Source organism: Scophthalmus maximus, chromosome 5 (assembly GCF_022379125.1).
Source record: "Scophthalmus maximus strain ysfricsl-2021 chromosome 5, ASM2237912v1, whole genome shotgun sequence".
In the NCBI taxonomy this organism is placed as follows: Eukaryota; Metazoa; Chordata; class Actinopteri; order Pleuronectiformes; family Scophthalmidae; genus Scophthalmus; species Scophthalmus maximus.
This window is the reverse complement of record NC_061519.1, coordinates 19,711,834-19,736,644: the sequence shown is the minus strand read 5'-3', so window position 1 is coordinate 19,736,644 and position 24,811 is coordinate 19,711,834. Positions and strand designations below refer to the sequence as shown.

Genomic DNA, 24,811 nt, shown 5'->3' with positions numbered 1-24,811 from the left:
CCAAGGCTCCTATGAGGGTTGGAGTAAGGGCTGTCATGAGTGTTGTAGGTGGTAGCAGAAATTTGTTTGGTAATGGACACTAATCTCTTTAGGCTGTCAGGAGTGTTTCCCTCCCTGCTGTTGGAGCTACGACCTTACCTTCCTCTGCCATTTTCTGCCTCTCAGAGTCTCTCTCAGAAGCTGCCATCCATACATAAGTGAACAAAATGCATTCTGGATGTTAATATTATAGAATACAGACATATCATATGTCCATGAGAAAGTCGCCCCTTGAGAAACGCTGTAGAGAAGTCAATTTATAGCAGCTCCATGTGTGACTGGAATACCTAGTTCAGATTAGAGAGTTAGCCTGCAGTGTTGCATTTCTTTGCAATTACAATGAGGTTCCTCTGGGCATTGAGGTTGCTCTGTGCACTGACTATTTAAATGAGGTGGAATGTGCTGTAGGACGTTTGATGGAGTTGGCGGTATTTCCTTAAAAGGAGCATGTCAATGAACAAGAGATCCACAAAGAAGTGGATAATTCATTTAATCCGAGGCAGATTGTATCTCGTTGAATGTTACACACAAAATATGGTATTGAGTTTTCCTCCATCCTTTCGGAGTCTTATGTATTAGCCTTGGTCTGACCTTGTCTTGATATCACATCCCTGGAGAGGAATGTAAATCGTATCCGTCCAATCCCAACCCAGTTACCACCAAAACTCCTCGTTCTCATCACCCCTACCCCGCTGCAGGGCCACATGATCTTTTCCATGTACCAGACATAATTTGTGGCTTAGGTTTGGAGGCTGACGGTGCGTCTGCGCCACTCTGCTGTTTCAGGCGTCGGGTGCACCGTGTGCAGCACTTCTCAGGACTCAGGGAAAGTCTGTCCTCAGGGGCAAGAGAGGTAGCTGTTGTTTTTGAAACCTCACTACAAGCACCGTTAACCACCTCTTCTGGTTTTACTACATCATTGGCAGAAACAAAAATCTGACTCTGTGAATGAATTAAAGGAGAAGGGCAGGGTGCGGAACAATTCCTCACCAATACCGACAAAAAAATGTATTCCATTGAGACACAATGCCATTAAGAACGTTATTCTCACAGCGTAGAAGATTAAAAAAACTCCTGCCTTATCGTGCCTCCCAGATCCACCTCGTGTACAGAAACCAAAACAGTAGTTGCAGTTTAAAGAAGCACCTTGCTATCAAAAGATATCACAGGGGAACTTAATCCCAGTGCTTCATTTGTGGCATGTAACCTATAGTCCGTGCACATTTTCTAGTGAAGTGTTATGACACACTTGAGCCAAATTGCATGTGAGCATGTGGTGGCTTGTCTGTTCTTGACTGTTAAAGTAACTGTGGGAGGAAACATGTAATACCTTGTAATGCAAGGTGCAAAGCTTGGTGAAGTGAAACTCTAAACTTTAAACTAGAAATGAGAGAAAGTGTGTTTCTCAGGGTCTTTTTCAGTTTATTTTGTCAACATTTCCATCTCATTGGCAGCCAGTGGCTTTGCTCATTCATGCATTATAATATTAATATCTAACATGTACACCAGACCACGGCCTTCTATTGAAGGTATTTTATTCCAATAGCCACACAATACAAGCCACTCTTTAGTTTCCCAGCAACATGTGAAACACCTTGCTTGAATGGTGTTTACAGGAACGCAATTTTCTATTTGCCCTTGAACAAACATGGCCGTTTTTCCAGGTTCGTTTCACTTCATTGGAGAAAGCATCTACAATGACGACACAGTCTTAACAATACAAGTAGTGACATGTGAAGAGTCGGGGCCAGGAAAGTACAGGTTGCTTTACGCAGACAGATGATATGGTAGATGTGTATTGAATGGGTCATGCTCTTGACCAACAGGTGGTGTTGATGGAATGGTGTGATCCGCTTTGCTTAGCGTTAATGAAACAAGACAGAGTCCAGCTGAGCAGCTGCAGCCGCTGATGGAGACCTGGGATGACCCCGAGGAACATGCCGCTGTCGGGGAAAGACCAGAGAAGAGGAGGAGACGGGGGGAAGGTGGAGAAGTGCAGCATTTCTCTCTGTCCCAGCGGTTGATGATAGCCAATGCACCCTGATATGACCTGCATTGCCTCTTCTGGTTGTCTGGCTTCCTCCCGCTGGCAAAATGTGTGACCTCATCGCTCACACAACTATCTGAGTCCCTCTGAGCAAAAACCTTGTGACCAATGACTCCAAGTATTTTGTACTGTTTTGAAGTACATTTGTGTTGCTAAAGGGAACAATAAGCCTTCCGCTTCCCATATTTACTCATGGAGAACCACAGGGATCAGTACTCGGTCCTTTACTGTTCTCTATCTAAATAATTGTTGAGCTCAAATATTTTTAAAGTTTCATATCCATTTTTTTATTTATACAATTGTCAGACCCACTGACCTTTTTATCCAAATGATCTTCTGACATATTAAACTCAAAAAAATCAGAAAGTAGTTTGTTTGTTGTTGTTGTTGTTGTTTTTTTACAGTTTTCATATTTGTAAATGAATCATCTCTATTAAACATCTATCCTCATTATTTGCCAACACTGGCATGTTATGAATCAGACACAACAAATCCGACATTGGACCGTGTAGATTAAGAGTTCAAAGTTGTATCCCATGATTTCTCTTGTCAGAATCCTTTTTACACCCTGTGTTACCAAGAGGCGAGCAAGCGAGATAGGGGTGTCATCGCTTGGGGTAATGCCCATCCTGAAGATAAAGTCAAAGCAGAGGCAGACCCAGTGCTTTGTTTCCCATGTCTACAAACTGACCGACAAGTTCAAGGGGGGAAAGTGATGACTTATTTGTTGGTGTGAGTTTGTGGGGTGTGTCACGACTTATTGAGGCGCCACTGTCCTCCCTTTCTCTTGGACAGATAAAAGCTCCGACTGCTTCCGAACATGTGATTTTATTTTTTGTGGTCAGTTACAGAGCAACACAGGAGAACAGATAAAATGGGTAAGCAAATGATGAGCAAGATGATTGTAGATTCTCACAACACCACCCTTGTTTTTTTTAAGTCTTTCCCACTTGTTTGAGTTGATCAGTTAAGAGTTAATACATGGTCAAAATTAAGTCCCTATTGGGGATTTCAAGTGTTATACGTTTTCTATTCAAAATCGCTGCAGTTCTACAAAAATGATTAATGTTGAACACAAACACAATAAGATAAGATTAACTTTATTCATCTCACAGGGTGGAGCGGCATGATTCAAGCAGCAGCAGGACATGGACGAGGTTGGGTTCAAGTGAAAGATACCTACACAAGTGTATTTAGTTGGTCTAGAAGTTATTTTGTAAATAACTGTTTGTCATTCCAAATGTTATTTCTTTGGAAATGAACTTGTCAATCTTAAAGATGCTAAAATATACGATGCATGAAACACATGTTTTTTTGTTGTTGGTGTTTTTTGTCTATTATAAAATCGAACGGTGACATAGATATTTTAATTCCATTGCAATGCTGACATCTAGTGGTCCTGTCACATTGATACACAGCACAGATCTTACATTGTTCAGTCCTGTAGCAGCTTTCATCAAATCCCCCGTGTGTATGTTGTTTGCAACTTATTAAGACACTGACAGTAAACGCACAAATGAGCATCAACAGCTGCGAGGAAAATATTAGTGGAAAACTGCGTGAAGTAATGCAAAAGTGATTGGTTCAATATTTGTGTACAGCATGATGTTGGTGTGGCTGTGTTATGTCAAACAGAGGGAGTCTGGCTGAGGCCTGTGATGCAGAGCAATGTCAAGACTCACTTGTCGAGCATGACTCTGTGCTGTGCATTTGGCTAAGTGACGTCATCCTCACAGTGAGGTCACCATGGGCACACAGAGGTGCCACGATGCCCTTCAGAGTGAAAACCCTGATTGGACTGACTGCAGAGGAAGAGGATGAGTGGAGGCAAATGTGTTGGTGGAGATGAAATTAACATAAAACAGTGACAAAATGATCCCTTTTGTTCTGTTTCATGTACTTATTATTTGCCTGTTTCTCTATTCAAGTGGCATGAACCGAACATGCATCATTTGTACATGGAGTTAACTCCCCTCGATGGACTTGGCCTCTGTGCCCTTGCTAACAGCTGCTGCGAAGAAACAATGATCTAGAATTTCTCTATATCTATATTATATATACATATACATACATATTGTAACTGGTCTAGGTGGTTTCATTTTAACCACGTCATATATTATTGGGCCGCTTATCAACACCAATGCATATTTTACAAACTGATCATAGGTAAAATATACAAAGTAAACACATATAGCTGTCAAATGCATGTCATTGCAAAAAGTTAAACACTCCCTATGAGATGAAGCGGAGACTAAATATACAGTAAACTCGTGCAAAGTACAAGTACATCAAAACTGTGCCTGAGAATAATACATTAGTACATTTACTGAGACCATTGGACGCAAAGGAAGTGCCACAACTGTCTCCACTAGATGGTGCCAACATCCTGTAGCCACGCTGCCTTCAGGGGCTGTAGGACGTCTGCACTATGACACATTATGGAAATAAGGCCACAATGACTGGCTTGACTGCACACATATCGCATGACTGCCCGACATATCAATGGACAAGTGAACAAGCGAACATGTGGAAGGAGAGGTCGAAGGACAAGGAGATAAAAAAAAAACAATGAACTAATAAGCTACATTTCCTCTGAGCTTGGAGATTAGGTTTATTTAAAGTATGTGAAGGTTTTAAAGAAGGATGTGGCCCTCTGAAACAGAAAGATATGTTGAAACTTGTTCGAGAAGTTAAAGCAAGCTTCAAAGTAAACAGTATATATATTTTTCTATATTCTATAAAATACTGTAATAAAAAAAACGAGTTTCTGTGGCAAAGTAACAAAACATTACAGTTGCCAACAAACATGGAGTCAACCGTGGGCTCATTAAGTTAATAACATTTTTTGATAACTTAAATAGTTAAGTGTATTAAAAAGCTTCTGCTCAGTGGGGGAAAACTGCTTCTTTAATATGCACATTTAATTTATCGAAGTATTTGCTTGCGTTTGGTCATGCATGCTCTCTTTTTTATAAAGTCATAACGTCTTGATTAAATATCACTATCCTATTGACCACCAGTCTATTGACGAAGCATCAATAGTAGTTGAACTAGTTGAGTTAAAGAAGAGAAAATCTGCGATTATTTTTGTTCCCTTCATAACCTCAAACCTATTACTTATTGACGTTACACAACTAGGATTCTTTTTTCTTTTTTTTTTCTTTTTAAAAATCTTTAGATAAGCATCAGTGCCTGTTAATGGAGAGACCGGTCCACCTCCTGTTGGATCAGCCATCAACAGCCACTTGACATTGAGGAAGGGAAACACAGATGTGCCATGTGAACGCAGCGCTGCGGCCGATTTGAAGGGACATTTCGATTGGAACAAGTGTGTGATCTCGTCATGCGGGCCGCTTGACCGTCGGTGCCGCGACGGAACACCAGTGCGCGGGGGAATATTCGAGGAAGCGAAGCGTTTACCTCTTTAGCCAACGCTCAGAAAATGGCAGGATACCTTTAATTTATGGTATGGATAACTAATAGCAGTTATGTTTTTTTTGGTTTTTTTACATTTTACAATCAATAACGTCATGTGACGCAGTGTATTGAAAGTAGGCATTACAAATTAAATCAATGAAATAAACGTCCAAATCGAAATGTTCTCTTTTTATTTCATTTTTATTTGTATTCAAAGCATCGTGGAGTGGATTCAGTCCGTGTAGAGGAGAACTTCCAAACTCCAAATGTCTCATTCTCAAGGACTGCGGACCTTTAAAAAAAACAACAACAACAAAAAAAAAAAAATTTGCCCTCGAGCAATTCACACATATTTATTTCTGCATTTTAGAAGCTTCAAGCCAGGGAGTGAAATCCGGACAGGTTGTTATAGCTACGCGATCCACGGGGGTTCCGATGTGTATTTAAAAGCTCGCGGACCCTCCCTCTCCCTCTGCGTTACACTACATGACACATCGCACACGCCGCAGGTCTCGATGAGCACTGACAAACAACAACAACACATCTTCAAATTGTGCGACTTCAAACTGCCTGGCGGGGCAACACAGGGGAACACATCACCAGAACACCCCCACCCCCCACCCCCCCCCCCTCTGTGGCAACACCTGCCGATTGGGTCCGAAAACCACAAGCGGCTTTTAACTTCTTCCATATCTGGCTGCCGAGTGCCGCCGCGAGTAGTCGCGATAGATAGGTGGGTCGGAATAAAAGGACGAACCAATCGGCGCAGGTTCCGCTTTTTGTTTTTTTTTTTTTTTTTTTAGTTTTTTGTTTGTTTTTGTTTTTGTTTTTTTGTTTTATATTTTGTTTTGCTCGCTTTTATTCCCCCTCTCCCCAGTCGAAGACCCCCCGTGCGCGCCCGCCAGCGCGCATGTTGGCATTCTGCTGGAGATGTTTGGCGAAACTTTGAGGATGATACACCTTGGATGTTTCCTGTTGCTCTGTGGGCTCCCGCGTGTCACGGCAAGTTATCCCATCTGGTGGTAAGTTTGATTTCCATTGCTATATGCCGGGCAGAGCGGTGTGTTGTTGTTGTTGTTGTTGTTGTTGTTGTTGTTGTTGTTTTCCCAATGCGGAGGAGTTACCCGTGACGACTGTGATGTTTGGTGTGGAGCAGCAGCGGAACGTTTGGGCGCAACGTTCCGCTGCGCGATTCGTGGAAAACGCTTTACGCGCGTTTGGACTCGGAGAAGGTGCAGAGGATGAGTGTGTGAAAAGGAAAACGAGAGCGATGGTTTCATTTCGAAGCGTTTGCAGAGAGTCGGGCAATTAATAATTGAAGGAAAAAATTGTCTCAATTGGATGCTCATTCATTAAAGCCCGGGACATGTTTAGCACACAGCAATGATGGAATTTGACTGAGAGGAATTTTCGTATTCAGAGTGCAGCAGGTGCAAATTTGTGTGCTTTTACAAGTGTGTGTGTGTGTGTGTGTGTGCGTGTGTGTATACAGCATGTGTGTATCGTAGAGGTGGGATGGGGGTCAGGGGGGTGGGGGGGCAGAACAAGGATGAAATATGAAATTTGGACCCGAGTTTAGCCTCAATGGCTGCATTCTGAATTATGTCAGATGACCTATCCTTTCTGGTTTCTGGTGCCTATAATTGTTTTGGAGTGAAACTGCATGTGAGGCAGAATCATTACATGTTTGTCATCACACTTTTTCAATGCTTCTTTCACTTAAACCAAACTGTTTGACAAGTTATAGCAGCACATGTAGTCTCATGTGGATGATGGATCAGTCCACCGCTGAGTTTTTTTTTCCCTCCAATCAGTTTCTTCAGTTTTCTTTCCAAAAGTTCTTAGAAAAATCAATAACTTGATCATTCGTGTTGCATTCGATTACATCACGTAGTATCCACGACCCCGACAGTAACTCATCTTTCTTTCATTGTCCTTCTCTCTGAGAGAAGCAACGAGTCACCACAGAGCATGCACGCACACATGAGCCTGTAAATTAATGGTGCAAAACTGTAAGACGTAAACAAATATGGTCACTGATCTATTTCCTTTTTTATAATAAATGTGCTGTGACATCCTCTGGAGGAGCCCTTGTCTGGTGCTCACATGCTTGATCCATCAGGAATCATAAATGTCTTTTTCTAAGCATCAAACAAATGACGCCTCTTCTTTTTTTCAATGAACAATTCACGAATGAAGTTCGCTTCGATTTTGGATGAACCCTGATGCGCGTCCCTTAATGGGTCCCCTGGTGGTATTACTGATTTGAAACTAATGACATGCTCGGCTGGAAGGAAATCCTGATGTACCAGCAGGTCCTGTGGTCCAAGAGATGTTAAATTTAAATTTGTTAAATTTGACCCAAATTAGCTCATTTCATGTGCATGTACACAGTGAATTATTTCCAACACATTTGATTTTCAGTATATTTTTGTCCAGTTGTTTTTCTCACCATCAGATTTGCGATACCAGTCTTCGCATGAGCTTTTTTTTTCTTCCCCCCCCCCCCCCCCCACACTTTCTTTTATGTGCAGCCAGTTATGAATGACACAATGGAAAGCAGGTTTCCATTCCATCATGACAGAAACCCTGCAAGCAAGCCAAGAACTAACTTCGACGTTGCTGGTTTGATTTTGTTGGGCGGGTTGGTCAGGTCATTGAGTGAAAAGTGTGAGGACAAAAGCAAAAGAGTGGCTAGTAAACATGACAGGAGTAGGTTGGCTGTGTCATCCCCACAATGCTGGACTGCAGGAGAAGCTCGTGAAGTCACCTCTGAGTTCGGACCCTTTTGAGGTAACAGGATCCTGAAGTTTTTTTCATTCAAGACTGCTGATGTATTTTCTGTGTCATGGCAACTCATCCCAAGTCAAACAACGTGGTTCCCTTTGGGTTGCACTCAATGTGCCTGCCTTGTCGCTCTGTTTGCAAACAGCATGTCAGCTACCTGAGAGCTATCGCTTCTGTGAAAAGCTACTGGGGGTGTTGTGCTGACAGAAGCTGCTGAACTTGGCTTCAAGTGGCCACTGGAGCTGCACCACACACAACCTCTGTGCCACAGTAGTCTGCGGGGGTACAGATCTGCTCCAAGACAGGTTCATGTCTGTCTCTTTTCGACCTGCCATGACATAGCCGGGCTGCAGACGCCACCCCACCACCCCCTTCCCCAGTCCACCCCACCTTAGAAGATAAATACCTGGAGGTGAAAGCTTGCCGCACATTCCTTTTCCCAAACATATTCTCTTGATGTCAAAGTCGGCTCCAAGGCCCCAGGGCCCACAAGTAAAGTGGTAATTCTAAGGTACCCTTGCTTGGGCTTGCTGAAATATGCATTAAACCTGCACTGGATACACTTAGATGAGAGGGGGAAAGTCTGCAGTCAGACACAAATTCAATTTGATATATGTTTTGCTTAAGTATTTATTCATAACAGTTTTCACTAAAGGGTTCATACACACAACATAAGTCCTAATAACATTAATAAATCCTGTTTCTTTACCAATTACATTGAACAACGGCTTCTCTGGAGGGGCAGCTGGTCCGAGGAGATAAACAGGTTTTTCAGAAGGAATTAGAGAGATTGAAGGCAAAACAGTTGCCTTTTAGTTACTTGAAATTTAGAGAGCACACAAAATATCAGCAGCTCTGTTTATTTGTTGGAGCAGGTATCAAACAGCACTGTTCTTAATGCAATAACTCCTCATCAAAATCATAAATCATCCCTGGAACATGCCCTGCCTCCTCTCGTATGGGCCGTTCCCTAACACGGGAAGACGTGGCACGGATTACTCAGCCCCGCTGAGACAGACACAGTGACTCGCATGAGTGAAGCAACCGAAAGCACACTGACTCATGATGGGTTTGTGTGACACGGTTCGGGAGGATGACCTGGCGGAAATGCACGCGGAAAACATCCTTACAAGTGTCGTCCTGCCGCGTACGGCGTAAGGCTCATCAAAGGCTGTGGCCAAGAGTAACCTCCTGTGTTTTCCAGTAGAGCAAATCACATGACAAATCAAGAGTCCCACACTTGTTATTTCTGCCGAAGAGCTGATTTCCGAGGTAGAGATGCATTTTGTCATTCACTGATGAAAAAAAAAAGTTAATGGTTATGCCAGGAAAAGTGGTAGGCGCCACATTCTTTTCTGCTGCAGAGGATAAAAGAAGCAGAGGAGATTCAAGACTTGACTGACAAGGAACTACTACTTATAAAAATTGCAGGCCTGCAGCAAGTCTTTTCACCTCCTATCAGTCCCAATAAACGTTGCGCCATGATGACTGAGCGATCAAATGTTGTAGACTGTGCGTTCTGCTCCGCTTGTTGCGTGTTTGTTGGGGCAAAGCAAAAGTCTTCACCAATTTGGGATGTGGCTTCTACTAGTAATGAGTGTATGGACCGACGAGGGCCAAAGAGAGGTCAATTTGTAACAGGAGTTCCCTTGTTTAGTGATGGATGCTGTAGACAAACTACAGACAAATGCGATTTCCTCAGGAGACATTTTCAACTTGCCATTGCTTGCTTACTGGATGTCTCATTTATGATTAACTGCAGCGGTCTAGTCTGTAGAAATTAGGTGAGAAATTCTGGTTAAAAACCAGAGTGACACATTTGCTTGGGGATACAAGGTCAGCTGATGGCTTGCACACACCTTTGACACCTGACAGACAAAATTTAGGTCTGATCTAAAAAGAAATCAGCCTTTATGTTTCAGGTATGCAGGGTCAACACGTTGGAAGCCAACAGAGGCTGTCAGCCGAGGGTCATTTGGCTGAGGATGTCTTCTCTTGGGTAGTGAGGTTTTAAAGAAAGCAGCCTGGGGCCAGTGTCAGGGGTTTAGTTAATCTTGTTGTGATCAGCGATTAGTCCTTGAACAATGGTGAACGGGTCAACGGATAGTGAGCTAAAAGGCTGCACACCTGCTCTGGATCTGACTTTGTGCAAAGGCTACAGTAACTGCTTTCAGCCATATCACTCATATCATCAGGATCATCAGAGGACCGCTGCCAGTGTTTGCTATTTGATAGACAGTTGATGTGGGATGAGGACTTCTCTGGTTTGCCAAAAAAGCGTCTTTGTAGCTACTCTGCAGGACATTTGCCAAAGATAATAGGAACTGTGCCATTAAATAATCAAATCATCAACATGTTGATTTTTGTGACTTTTCAAATTAGAACTGAACATGTCAGGTCAACAGGTCATGCATTTTATATAAGTATTTGTTTATCAAAACTCTCACACTCTCAAATGTCCTTAAATAGCTAAATAGCTAGCCAGATAGATCGATAGATAGATAGATAGATAGATAGATAGATGTGATAAAGAAATTCCTTGAAATTGGCCCAATTACATATTATACAATTGTACAATGACAAGGCTTATCTCAATTTATATGATTACTAGTTACTAAAAGTCCTAATTGAGAGAACACTGAAAATAAAGACACAAAGACAGAGAGAAAGCAATAAAGGCAGTGAGACAGAGAGATGTAATCAGCGAACCAAGTTTGCACTTGTTGTATCCCAGAATACCTTCCTCAAAGGAAGGGGGGGGGGGGTGTTCTGTGTTACACTTAATACACTCTCTGAAGTTTCAGTGTAGGGTTTGCACTCTTATTACCCTAAGCTGAAGGCCTGTTAAGTGTGCGGACAGTTAATAACAAGGTGTAGTTTTCGAAGTTGTCAGCTTAAGGTCTATGAAGACCTCTGGATGCATTGTGGACTTTCATCTTAGACAGAAACTCAGGCTGCTTCTGCGGCAGCAGGGCTGCAATTTCAAGGCACACAAAGGCCAGGTGTCTGCAGAGAGGGTAGTTGAAGGGATAAAGGATGGACCCCTAATGGTAGCATCAGATACAGCAAATAAACACACACAATCAAACAGGCGTAAAATTACCATGCGCCTCGGGAGACTTCACATCAGACTTTGACTTAAGCGGTGGTAGACACACAGACACAGACATGTGGCAGGAGAGGTTTCAATCATGAAAAGGCACTGACATTGTGACTTCTCCCCTCCTCCAGGTCGCTAGCAGTGGGCCACCAGTATTCATCACTGGGTACCCAACCTATTCTCTGTGGCAGCATCCCAGGTCTGGTGCCCAAACAGCTGCGTTTCTGCCGGAACTACGTGGAAATAATGCCCAGTGTGGCTGAAGGGGTAAAGATCGGCATCCAGGAGTGTCAGCACCAGTTCAGAGGCCGACGCTGGAACTGCACCACAGTCAATGACAATCTGGCCATCTTTGGGCCAGTGTTAGATAAAGGTAAAGTTACTCAGCAAACAAGTGTTTCTCCTGCAAGTTCTGACACATATGAGACCTTTCTTTCCTGCTTGTTTCCCTGTCATGTAAATAACTAGTCAGTGTGCGTCATGCCCATATAACCAGATAGCTCCACGCCCCCCAAAATTTGTCACTGTCCCTGGGTTTTATTTGCCACTGGTCTATCATCTGAATTCTCCTTTTCCAAGCATCTCACAATGAAAGATCAAGCGAAACAAGTGGATTACCTAGGTCAAACTTGTCATAGGGCTTCTTACTCATACACAAGCCTTAGTTCAATTACCGGAGTATAAAGGAGTAGAAATTTACATAACCAGGAAAATAATGTCAATGAGACAAATTAGATCAGCACATTCTAAACACAAACAAACTGAATAGACCATTAATCTAGTAAGATTTTTTTTATTATTATCTTGGAGAGGAAAGTATAGCGCTTTTAGTGTCTCAAGTAGTAGCTTGATGATATCTGCCCCCAATGCCCTCATTGTTTCTGGGTAGATATTTGTGGTTTTACCCCCTTCAAACTTCTTGGAAGCTTTTGTATAATTGTGCTGTTTAACTCTTCCATTACCAATCCAATATTCTTCTTACATTTACAATAGAAAAGCCTCCATGCATATCCTCAATTATGCTCATTCAAATCCTTGTTTGAATAGACAAGGATTGAAGCGAGCTGTATGCATGAAATAATGTACAAATTAAGACGAGTGAGTTCTATCTTGTTGGCGTTTTCTTTAGAAGGAAATCCCCTGTGATTGTTTTTCTGTACTTTCCCCTGAAGTGCCTTTTATAAAAGATTTTGAACTGAGTTATAGAGTTTTCCAAAAAACATTTGAAAAACACACACACACACACACACACACACACACACACACACACACACACACACATAAAGCCAAGCGGAAACAAAGATATATACTTGTAGATCCATATTTAACTGTATTCAGGAGTTGGGAACTTTGTTAGAGGTGAAGATAATCAAGCACTTCAATAAAACATGCTCTTAAAACAATAATTTGACATTTTGAAAATGTTAGAGTTAGATCAGAAGGTTAACTCTCAGTCCCAGCAATTGGTTAGCTTCGAACCAAAGTGACATTGTGACCCTGTGGTTAGGGTACAAATTAATCGAACAAGGCTTTAATGCCACCAGAAAGTAGATACTTGTGTGCTTTCTTCTTCCGTTTTGCTTCTTCCAAATGAGTTTCAAAATTGAAAATGAGTGCAGAATGGTTGTGGATCTAAACCTGTCATCTACTTTGCAGAAGATTGATTTAAACTCGGGGTGTTGGAGGTTAGTTGGGGCAATTGCTTTTAATAAACTCCTGAGCCAGTTGATAGAAGAGGCTAGGTGGCTAACGATGGGGGTTCTCAATCCGAGCCCCTTTGTGGTGCAAAAGGCCACCACGTCTCTCCCATTGCCTCCCCTCCCAGGCCTAAATTGCAGGGGTACTGAGAGGAAAGAGGAGGCAGCTACTGGGCTTTAGTAAATCATTTTGATTGGATTAAGGTCACTGAGGCCCTTAATAATGTGAGAGGTCAAAGTGGCTGGATTAAGTGTCTTTGTCAGAGGCCAAGGAGAGTGACTCAGGGGCTCACAGGCCTTTGATAGGGCTTAGTAGGAGTGGGCTTCCATTTCATTGGATTTGATTGATGCTGGTGTTTGTCTGTGCAACAGGGCCATTGTCCTCACTGGTGTCTGTTTGTCTGGGATTCAGACTGTTGTGTGTCAGTTTCCTCCTGCCTTTTTTGGAGGCAAAGCTGAAAGGAAAAGTAGGTGCCTTTATTGACTTCCGCAGCTTAGTTCCTATCATTTAGCCCATCACAGCTCATGTCCTCCTCACCTTCACTGAGGGCATTAGTTTGTTTTACAGAGGTGGATTAAGCTAGCTGGAGCACAGGAAGAAGCATGGCCATACTAGAAGAGTTTTTTTTTTTTAAATGGCTGTTTAAGGAGAGAATGCAATCGTGGGAAATTAGTTGATACTACATGTAAAAGAGTAGAAGACTGAACTAAAAATATTCGACAAATTCTGCCTGTGGAAATGCTTTAATCGCTCATATGATCTCCTTTCAAACACCCATAAACATGCTTGTGCCAAATGTGATAAAAAGATTGTAGGTACTCCTCCCTGTGAAGTGGCTATATTCTTTCTCTTGTGCATGTTCTTGCTCCCTCACACATATTGTGATCCTCTCTGTGTATTTCTCTCTCACTCCACACCCCAAAGCACGAGCCCTGTCCCCAGGCTATGTCTGCGTCAGAACTCATTAATTTACATTAACTAAAGTGTCAAAACATGCTCTGCTGGAATCTGCCTTTTGATGAAAGGTGAAAATCTGCACAGGTGTTCTTGGTCGGCAGAGCCGATCCCAGAGCTGTTTCGGCATTCTTGGTATTTACAGAACAGTTCCTACTATATATCAAGGTCAACATTGCTGTAAAAAGTGGACAGTCAAAATTTAACAAGTGTTCCCACCTAAACAGGTATAGACACGTGCCGTCATTGTTCAACCTGAAACCATTAAATGAAAATGAAGGTCATTGGAAAGTACTATTACATAATATGTAAAGCATGTGGAGGGAATTGCAAGGTTTGAAGACTGTGGTAGCTTTGACTGCTCCAACTTTTATTCCCTTTAGGTACTTCTCCCCTGCCTAAATGATCTTTACCAGGAAACCCATGTAATAGATCAACCTAAATCATTAAGTTCCATTTAAACTTACTGCAAAAAGGTCAAGGGATGTGGGTTACGACCTACGACCTGGGGATGAGAAAGTGTAACTATTTAGGATGAGCTAAGAGGTCTCTGCTTTTCATGAGACGTATGTCTCTCCATGCTGGGGGAGGGAAACTAGCACTCCTGTTTATCATTAACTCTGGGCAAGAAAGAAAGAAGGGGTGTGGTAAATGGAGTTGATGGGGGGACCTTAGCCCCACTCCCCGCTGGGCACTGCTCCGAGCACAATATCTTCGCAACCATGAGATTAAGCAGGAGAAAAAGTGCTTTTCCCCATTCACACGCCCTTTAGATTGTTTTATTAAACCATTTGAATAGGGATTTCCCCGTCTGCCGACAAGCGGGGTCCAGCCAATGCATAGTTCTCTGTTGCTATGACTTAACTTGGTCTCCACTAATCACTGGCCAGGGCAAATTTCATATAAAATATCTGGGGCCATTGTGGGACTAACACAGCGTGACAGTGGCCGCACAATAGGGGATTCAACCCCCCAGCAGGTTGTAGGGACCACTTGCCCTGCGACGATCTGGCAACGTTTGGTGGAGAAGAATTTTCGGGGGACAAGTGTCCCTAAATACCATAAATTGGTCATAAAACTGAGAAAAGCAGGGGCACTAATGTAAGAGCCGGTCTTTATAGGTGAAGTAAAAAACACATTAAACTCCAAATAGTGATGGCATGTCATAAGAAATACCAAGCATGATTTAATGTGTATGTAATATCAGTAGTTGTCTGAAAAAGTACAGTATAAACCACACACCTGGTTAAAAATATGCCTTGACAATGGCAACAGCTTTCACAATGTGGTGCTAAAGTAAACATAGAGACAACTGTCCATGTTAATGTTCTAGAAAAGATTTTTTGGATTTCATCAACTCAAAACTAAAATATTGCAGCTTAAAGGTGAACGTGTCCACTCTGTCAATAGGAGTTTTATAGCTTTATGGAAAGTGCTATCTATACGGGATGCTTAAAAAGCCTGAAACTTTACCATTCACTTGAATGGAAATCAATGCAATTTTCTAGGAGTTTGGGGTAATCGAAAGAAGTCCACAGACCTATTTAAATAATAACATATTTAATTTGCCCCGATCTCTTTTCCTTTGTCCATTGCACCCCAGATAATCCTCTTTTCCTCTACCCCCACTCACTCTCTGCAGCATCATTGCATCATTGTAAGATTACGTTTCCAAAAGTGTTCCCCAAGATTCTGTTTAAGGTCATTTTTAGAAAATGCATGGTGATATGTAATTAATCACTTATGCTATCATTAAATCTTACAACTTTCAGTTTCCATGATTAAAGAAAAGACAACAATATCTAAGTGACATGATCTGTGGTGGATACAGTCAGCAGGACGGAGAGCAGAGGTCCATTTGTAACATTAGTGTAAACATTAATAAACTTATGCGTATGAAGTAGTGTTAGGTGGGTGGTGGAGGATGCCAGTAGACCTTTTCCCTTGCATCATTGTCTCTAATGCCCTTTAGTCCTCAAACTGGTTGGAACCTGCTGCAAGGGAGGTGCTCCTACTCCCTTTAGCTTTATACTCCTCCCTTCTTTCTTTTCTTTCTTTCTCTATTTCGTTCCTGTTCGTTAGACAGAAACATGCACATGCATATGCACTGCTTGTTTCTTTCTGCACCACACACAATCACACACTCCTAAACTATTGATCTTCAACCGCATCTGTTCATCTCTTTGACTCTTTCACATTGTTCGTTGTTTCATGTTTACCCCTGGTGTTCCCACTTTCTTGATCTTGTTCTCTCCTTCTCTTTTCTGATGATTTGTGCAAGACCATACAAGTGCATATATTCAAGGCAGCCCTCCTGCCATAATGAGTCCTGTTAAAACAGGGAATGCTGAAACATGCAATGTCTTCCCTTCTGTAACTGTTGTTTGGGATTGCGTATCTGGACACTACAGTCCCATCTCTGTGTTGTGTCTATGACTTGTCCCCTGAGTGTAAGGCCGTTTCCTAACCTTTCAAAAGCTTAATTGAGTCTCTTAATTATAGGCCTGTCAGGCCCGTCTCTTCCTCTCATCTCTCTGGAAGATCCTGATCCCTCTGAGTCATTGCTTAGCTATGTCAGACAGAGACACAGAGGCCTTTCGGGTCTTATTCAGAGACAGGACGATTGATGTCTGGGCTGACTGAACCCACACACTGGTACACCTCGGTAGATACGACTTAAACACAAAGAGAACACACCAGAGAAATGGGATCTACACTTTAGTATGTAAAGTGCGTGTGTGTGTTGTTGGGTTGGGTTGAGAAATATTTGCTTATGGAATTATACAAGACCAAACACAAGCAGATATCCACACATCACATACAAAGGGGATGTCCCACATTTTCTAGCAACTATAGCTACAAATCAATTCATTAATTTTTATCGTGCAAATAATAAATGGCAGAGGTGTTTCTCTGCGGGATAGTGCTATTTGGATTTTTCAAAGGGTATGTTACTTAGTGATTTGTGTAATTCTTCTTCCAGCTACTCGAGAGTCCGCATTTGTACATGCCATCGCCTCAGCGGGAGTGGCATTTGCAGTGACGCGGGCCTGCGCTGACGGTTCAGCCACAATCTGCGGGTGTGACACGCGCCACAAGGGCCCCCCTGGTGAGGGATGGAAGTGGGGTGGCTGTAGCGAGGATGTGGAGTTTGGGAGCATGGTATCCCGAGAGTTTGCTGATGCGAGGGAGAATCGCCCCGATGCCCGTTCAGCCATGAACCGCCAAAACAACGAGGCAGGAAGAATGGTTAGTCTTCTAAAAGCTCTCTCTGTTGATGGTGGTATGGAAGTTTTTCTATTTTCAGATGTTTAATTAAACACATACATTTATTTTTATTTTCTTTTATCCTTAGTCCCTCAATGACAACATGTTCCTGAAATGTAAGTGCCATGGACTTTCGGGTAGCTGTGAGGTCAAGACGTGCTGGTGGTCGCAGCCTGACTTCCGAGTTATTGGTGACTACATGAAGGATAAGTATGACAGCGCATCTGAGATGGTAGTGGAGAAACATAAGGAGTCCCGAGGATGGGTGGAGACCCTGAGACCCAAGTACAACTACTTCAAACCCCCCACAGAGCGTGACCTGGTTTATTATGAAAGCTCACCCAATTTCTGTGACCCTAATCCTGAGACCGGCTCCTTTGGCACTCGTGACCGCATCTGCAACCTGACGTCCCATGGCATAGACGGCTGCGACCTTCTGTGCTGCGGAAGAGGTCACAACACCCGGACTGAGAAGCGAAAGGAGAAGTGCCACTGTATTTTTCACTGGTGCTGCTACGTCAGCTGTCAGGAGTGCGTGAGAGTGTATGACGTGCACACCTGCAAATAGGGATGTCTGGTTCTCTTATTTTCTTACCAAAATGCAAAGTCTACAATAGGCGGAAGAACAACTACACTAACTTTTCTACAAGACACGGGAGACTGTAAACTTGTCTGGCCTATCCATGGACTCCAGCAGCAGACAGAGCAGCCTTGTGTGTTGTGCTGTGATGCTTAGAAGAGCCAACCTCTGTCTGAAATCAACTGGAATAGTTGAGTAGATGCAGATATCACAAAGCATCACCCATATGAACTGTGACAGTGGTGATGATGACAAAAATGTTGATATATATAGCAATAACGAAAAGGTTTTCGTGTACTGATGTAGGAAAGGAGAACTGTCGGCTAATTGACAACCACCATATTGGTGGATTTTTTTTCTTCTGTGTTCCAAGTAGTTACTTTTGTTGAGAATAGTACAGCACTGCCAATGCTTTCAAGTCTATGGGGCAAACAATGAAAACGTCACATGTTTAATAATCACTTGTTGTTGCCACAAAAGCTGACGTTTATGAGCAATTAAATGATCCGACACGCAACAGCATGCATTTTCTTCCTTAACACTAATAGTTTGTACGTGTATATCTGAAAACTAACATTATCATCTTGTGCGTGAGTATTTGTTTGAAAGTCTTAATATGTTACTGATGTCTGGGTAAGAATGCACTTGCACCTGCGTGAATGTAGTTATGCTGTAATGTGTTTACATGCTCACAAACTCTTAAGCTAACAAGTTAATATCTGCTTTAAATTACAAATTTGTATCCGAGGGTGGACACGAGCCACATCCACTGAACATTGGCAGAGCAAGAATCGACACAGTCTGCACATTTCATGAAACACCTGAAAACACTGGAAGCTTTTTTCTTTTCTTCTTAAGAGTAACAATGCTTTGAATGACCAAAGACAAGAAAATAAATGTTAGTCTGCTGTGGTCAGAGAGCTGCAAACGGATCTAAAAGGTCAGCACTTGTGTCCTGTTGAGAAATATGAAGCATGTTCTCCTTGTTTTTATCAGTATTAGCATTGTCCCGTGTGACTGGGTGTGGGGGAAAACTGTTATTTATAAAAAGGGATGTTTCCACATTTTGTTACATTCATACTAATATAATATTTGCTTATTTTGGTATTTCACCAGATAGAAGTAAAATCAGTGCTCCCAGAGGAAAACTACAACAATCCAATAAACCCTAAACTAAGCTGTGTCATTATAGCTCAGTTTTATACAGAATAATTTGCGGTTGCTGTAAAGCGATGACCAAAACCTGTGCATGTGATAATTCTCAGCTGTGGCTTATTGTTCCCCAAACTAATCAAAAAGCAGCATCACTGAAACTATCAATACTTCCCTTGTTTTAATGCTGCTAAGTAAATATAATTTGTGTATATGTGTATGTTTAGGTTCTTACATACAGTTTGTCTTTGTCTGTGTGCATTATTTGTATATTCTTGCATGTATTGATTCTTTCTGTGAAAGAAAAACATTATATATATAGTTTGGAAAAAAATGTGAATTTTTGACTAATTTTTTTTTTTACATACAGTAATTCCCATTTAATAGACCAAAATAGAGTTTATGTTATTTTAGTTGTCTATGGATTTTGTAGTAGTGCCAAACATCAGGACAAAAATGATTCATCTTTCTCTAGATAAGACGAAATACAACACAACACAGTATTTATTTATTTGGAAAGTGGAAAAACGACTGAAAGCTGAGACAAAAAAGTAACATAATGTTTATGAAAAAGTGCGTGCACCTTTTCACTGATAGCCTCGACTGCGGGGAGATGTGTAAAGTCAATGATGAATTAATGTTCATCGCCATTGTATTGCTATGTCTCAGGCATGTCTAGTTTTCAGGCTCTAAAATTGCCCACCCATGATTACTTTACATCTTGACTGAAAATATTAATGAACAGCCATAACCTGTTTCACGTGTAAGTCATTTTTAATAAACTACACAGCAACCATTATCAGTACAAGATCTGATATCTTGCATTCATTACTGTACCCTTTTATTGTGATTGATTGCCTGTGTGGACAATTTGCTGATGTTCTTAAGTTTTTTAAATCCAAAGTTTTGTATAAACTAGTTTTGTGTGTGTACGCGCGTGCGTGTGTGTGTGCGTGTGTGTGTTCTCATGGGTTTCCTAAATTCAATGTTTTTTATAATTATTTATTTCATGCTATGTACATATTAGTAAGTAAGAATATATATTTGCAGAAAATCTTTTTTTTAAAAACAGTGTTCTGTCTTGTAACACTGTAGACTCTTTACCTCATATCTGTTTTTTCACTGACTCCACACAGGTATCGTTTGTCCTACTGCCTGTATTAGATTTCTAAAGTTAACTCTTTTAACACCAAAATAAAAAAATATATATTTTAAAAAAAGGTTGTTTTATTATCTATGATTGAAAGTTTCATGTAATACATATTGTGAATCATGAATGCCAAGAAATAAGTACAACATGGTACAAATACAAAGGAGCAAGTGTCCATGGACCTCTGTCCATGGGACCTCGAGTGAGGGAGAGTGCATCATAGATATTAAATGTGTATATAAAAGTAGCACTTGAATGTGAACCTTATAATCATAATGTGAGATAGGTTAGTAACAGTATTCTGATTCTTCAGTTAGTAGATTCCTTAAACAAAGAAAACAAGATTATAATTGTTTTGCCCCTTTTGACGAAGTGGTGGGTGGTGCATTGTGATACCCATGACGTTTCAGAATTTGAAATGTTTGTATTGTAGATATTAAACAGTTTGTATTTTTTTTTAAGAAAACAAAAACAAATCCACATTGGAAATTGGAAATCACAGGGGGCTTTCCCAAAGATTATACAAATGCTGTGCATTGTTTCCTGAGAAACTGATGAATTTTCTCTCGCAATGTTAACGGAAGCGATAGAAAATCTGCCCCTTTGACTGGATCTGAACCAAAATCAATGGGTTCGTCCTTGGCCCAAAGCCACATCCCTCCAGCAAGTTTGGTAAAAAACTTTACAGTACTATATACTGGATACATAAACAAACAAACAAACAGACACTAGTGAAATCATAACCTCTTTGTAGGGAGATATTGCAGCCTATCACAAGTAGTACTGGTGCCTGAAAGTCTGAAGAGTATGGGCGAGCTGTCAACCACGAACACCGAGAGTTAGGCCATAATGCTCAAATCCAGGCTATGGATTTGGCATAGGAAGAAAAGGGGAAATAGATAAGGCTGGACTAATAATGTGATTCTTTTGAGGGACTGCAGAAGCCAGCTGTGCTTTTTGGAGAAACAATAATGACAGGGGGAAAATATCTCAGTGATGAGAGTTTGAAAATAGATGGAGCTTTATTGAAGAGAAAGACCTGATCTCAAGATAGATTAGTGGCTGGATGTGAATAGAGCCCACCAGTGCTCCGGCTCAGCCCCTGGACCCCTGATAGTCCCTGAGCCCTGCAACAATGTCACAACCAGAGGCCAGGTCTCACTGCTATCTAACCCCATTATCACACAGAAAGAATGATACACAACCCCCTCTGGAGTGGAAGCACCACAAAAAGTGATACCCTTCCGTTCTCATTCATGTGGATTCATTACTCTGCCCACCCCCACATCAAACTATATTTTAAGCCGTCTCCTGTGACTGAAACTCATTACTTGAGTGTACTTATTTTCCCAGACATTCATAAAAATGCTATGGCATGTAAACCGCGCCTCATGATGGGAAGTGAAAAAATGAAAAGTCTTGTCCAGGACTCTGCTGTGTATGAACTCCTGGGAGTCGGCCCAGGCTCAGGTTTGGTTTAGTGACTGGGAGACTGGGAGCAGCTCATTCCGCACCTCGACCTTTGACACTTTTCACACCATCTGAATGGGAGCAAACAAGTACGACACATGAAACAGATCACAGGATGGGCAGAAACTCCGGCCCTGCAGCAACGCTGTCCTTTGGCTGAAGGAAATGGGCCCTTCCCTTGAACCAGACCCACCTAGCAGCTTTGTCACCCAAGTGAGATGGACATTGTTAGCAGATAGTTGCTAGAGGAGGCCACGGCGGCCCCAGTGAGAGTGGTGGCATCCTGACTGTGAGAACTTTGACGCGACCAGACTGCAAGTGGCACCTCTCAATAACCATATAAATGGGGGACAATGGGCCTAATTGCAATCAGTGTCCTCTTTTTTTATTTTATGTCCCGAATTTCACCCTGACTTTCACAAGAGGCGACTGCATGCATTTCAATAAACCCATGTTGTTGTGGAACAGACCAGAGCGACATATATATAGTCACGTGGTGCAAAGGCCCACACTCAGATGACATGATGCAAATACTCCCACTGAAATCACACTTTGGATACAGTGAGCTTTTTGTTTCACTCTTCCTGGAGCCTTTTGATGTTCAGTTTAACATTAAAATCAGCCTGTTAACAAACTTGCCAGCAGGGATGATTGTCGATGGCTGACATGATCAATATCATATCTAATGCAAAAGGAGAAGAGTTACAAAGAGAATATCACAGAGAGGCATCGTGTGTGTGAGCACAGACTGTGACTTTAAAGAATCAAATTCTCTCAAAGCTCTTCTTGTTTATACGTCATACACACCAAAGGTGACGGGCCAAAACTGAGCCCCAGAGCACAGAGACGAAAGGAGTGTGTGGGCATTTCAGTATGTAACTGACTTTGAAGCCATGTCTTTTGATGTGTGTGTGTGTGTCCTTCTGTCTCAAATTAGATCACTCCCTTGGATTTATTACATCTATTTAGCACATTCAACACATCAGAGCATCCAGATGGGAAGAGTATTGAATGTGAAATTATTTGCAAGGCAAACGTACAGGTACAACCACGTAACTCCAAAATGAAAGTATTAAAAACGAACGCCAAGTAAAAGTGTTGAAATGACAGTTTTCCACCTCGTTAGTGAAAAAAGCTTCTCACCTATATTTTCTAAATATATGGACCCTGAAAGCCCTCACACTTTTATCCAACACTTCATGTGTTGTTTATCACACAATACTAATCTTCTTTTTGCCACTTTTGACACAGTAGATGTGATAATAATAAATTATCAGACTTTTATATACCGCTATGCACTCACACAAAACAAACCTTTCTTAAATAATGGTCGCAGTGAAACATCTTAACATCTGAAGCAGTCATGTCCTCTTTTACAGCCAAGCCAGGGGACGTGTGAAGTATGTCACCTGCCTTGAATGAGGATGATGGGTTATCTGCAAGATTTTCTAAAGAGGGCGGTCATCACCAGAAGAGACGTGGCACCTGTGGAGCAGCCTTGTCCTCTTTTGAAGTGCCTGTTTGTATTGTTGAAGTCGACAAAAGAATTTTTCTAGCTCCGTACTCACAATAGAGCATAAATAGTTAAAAACGGGAGAGATAATGCACCAATGTACCATGCAGTCTACTGCTGTGTTTGCATGTTCACGTTCAGTATTTGCATTTGATTAGTATACAGATGGACGTGTTTTTTGCAGAGGAGCCCTATGTGTTCAGGTATGCTGCCGCTGTAAGATGTGTCTTGTAGTGGTGGTGGTGATGGTGGAGGGGTGCACGGCCTGGAGGTTGTCAAGAGGTCAATCCAGATCAATGTGGGCTGGGGTAGTCGAAGGAAGGAGGAGGCAGACATGATCACTCATTAGTCACCTTTTCACGTGTCTACAGCTCAAAGTGATTAAAAAGGGATGAGAATCACATTAGGTCAAATCATCAAAATGAAACGATTATTATTATTTTTTCATTCATTTCTTCTTCCAAAAAGGTAACATTTTAGAAATATGTAGGTCAGATGGAGATGAGAATGCAAATTTAGTTGGGAGATTGCTCAGCCTTGGCGGAGGTCTGCGCTGTCTCAGTGTTTATTTGATATTAGCTTAGCAATCAAAAATCAGTTCCTGTGTATGTGGCTGGATTAAAAATTATAATGAAGCAGCTGAGGATGTTCAGGTCATTACCAGGAAATGTCTTCTCGGCAGCAGCATCATTGAGGTGATCAGTGTGATGCTTGCTTACAGTATTTAATGTGTGAAAAAAAAAATTGTGTGGCCTGCGTCACTATGACGCCTTAGAACTCGTCAACACACTGCTTGAAGACCTGTTCTCTGGGCCTGCGGTGTGTTTAAGATGGGTGAGAGCAGCTAAAGAGGCTGGAATCCAAGGGTAGGATGTTAGCTAAATTAACATAATCCTTCTGGAAACACAGGTTTAGCTTGTTCATCACTGGCAGGGCGTCTGAAAGGTCAACACAATGAATCCTTACACTAAAATCTGTCTGTGACCTTAAGATTTTCCACCAGCACACTCATTCATTCTGCTCCATTGTGAGCGCAGGTTGGCTACGCTTTATGGCATCCACCGCCTTTCTCAGACGGAGCCACCGCACCCTGCATTGTTGTTCTAGGCTCATCGCGTCCTTAGGGTGGCATAGAGCTGATGACTTGTCCTGCTTGCTGTGTGCTTGCTGCGGCCACTGCCACACAGTGGGCCACTGAAAGCTCTTGGACTGAAAACAGACTCTTCTTTTTCAAGTGGTAGCCAAATCCATAGGTCAGGGGAAAGTCAGGGAACTGAGTTTGCCGTCGACATATGAAGAAAGCAGCAGGAGAATGTCTGAGTCCGACTCCATCATAACAGACGGAACATTTCCAGAACATTCAAGCAAGGGGTGGCGCCTGGATAGGGCGCCCACTCGCTCCCCGTGAATAAACTGGAGATTTTCTTGCTGCATTTTCACATGGGCTGACATTTTCCCATAATTTTACAAGGGGGGGGGGGGGGGTTGGCAAATAAATTGAATTGGAAAATGTCCAAAGCAACGCTTGCGTTCTCACATAAAGATGCATGCCCAAATTCCTCTGCATTATTGTGGACATGTCCTGTTAAGTGAGATTGGGTTTATCAGTTACAAGGTGACTGCAAGGGGAGAGTAGT

The 24,811-nt window shown here is 42.0% G+C and overlaps 1 protein-coding gene across 1 annotated transcript; it reads left to right on the top strand.

Annotated features, from left to right (window-relative positions):
* Window positions 1-5,360: 5,360 nt before the first annotated feature.
* wnt3a (wingless-type MMTV integration site family, member 3A) lies at window positions 5,361-20,221 on the top strand. Its single transcript, XM_035635650.2, has 5 exons — window positions 5,361-5,552; window positions 6,381-6,525; window positions 11,522-11,763; window positions 17,026-17,291; window positions 17,398-20,221. Exons 2-5 carry the CDS (start codon window positions 6,434-6,436, stop codon window positions 17,875-17,877), a joined length of 1,080 nt encoding a protein of 359 aa, XP_035491543.1. The 5' UTR covers window positions 5,361-5,552; window positions 6,381-6,433; the 3' UTR covers window positions 17,878-20,221.
* The last annotated feature ends 4,590 nt before the right edge of the window (window positions 20,222-24,811 follow it).

What these genes read in the sequence shown, in the direction of transcription:
- wnt3a (XM_035635650.2), top strand. Translation starts at nt 6,434, where the DNA reads ATGTTTGGCGAAACTTTGAGGATGATACACCTTGGATGTTTCCTGTTG. An exon ending in GCAAGTTATCCCATCTGGTG is followed by an intron (nt 6,526 to 11,521) that starts GTAAGTTTGATT and finishes CCCCTCCTCCAG; the next exon opens with GTCGCTAGCAGTGGGCCACC. An exon ending in ACAACGAGGCAGGAAGAATG is followed by an intron (nt 17,292 to 17,397) that starts GTTAGTCTTCTA and finishes TTTTATCCTTAG; the next exon opens with TCCCTCAATGACAACATGTT.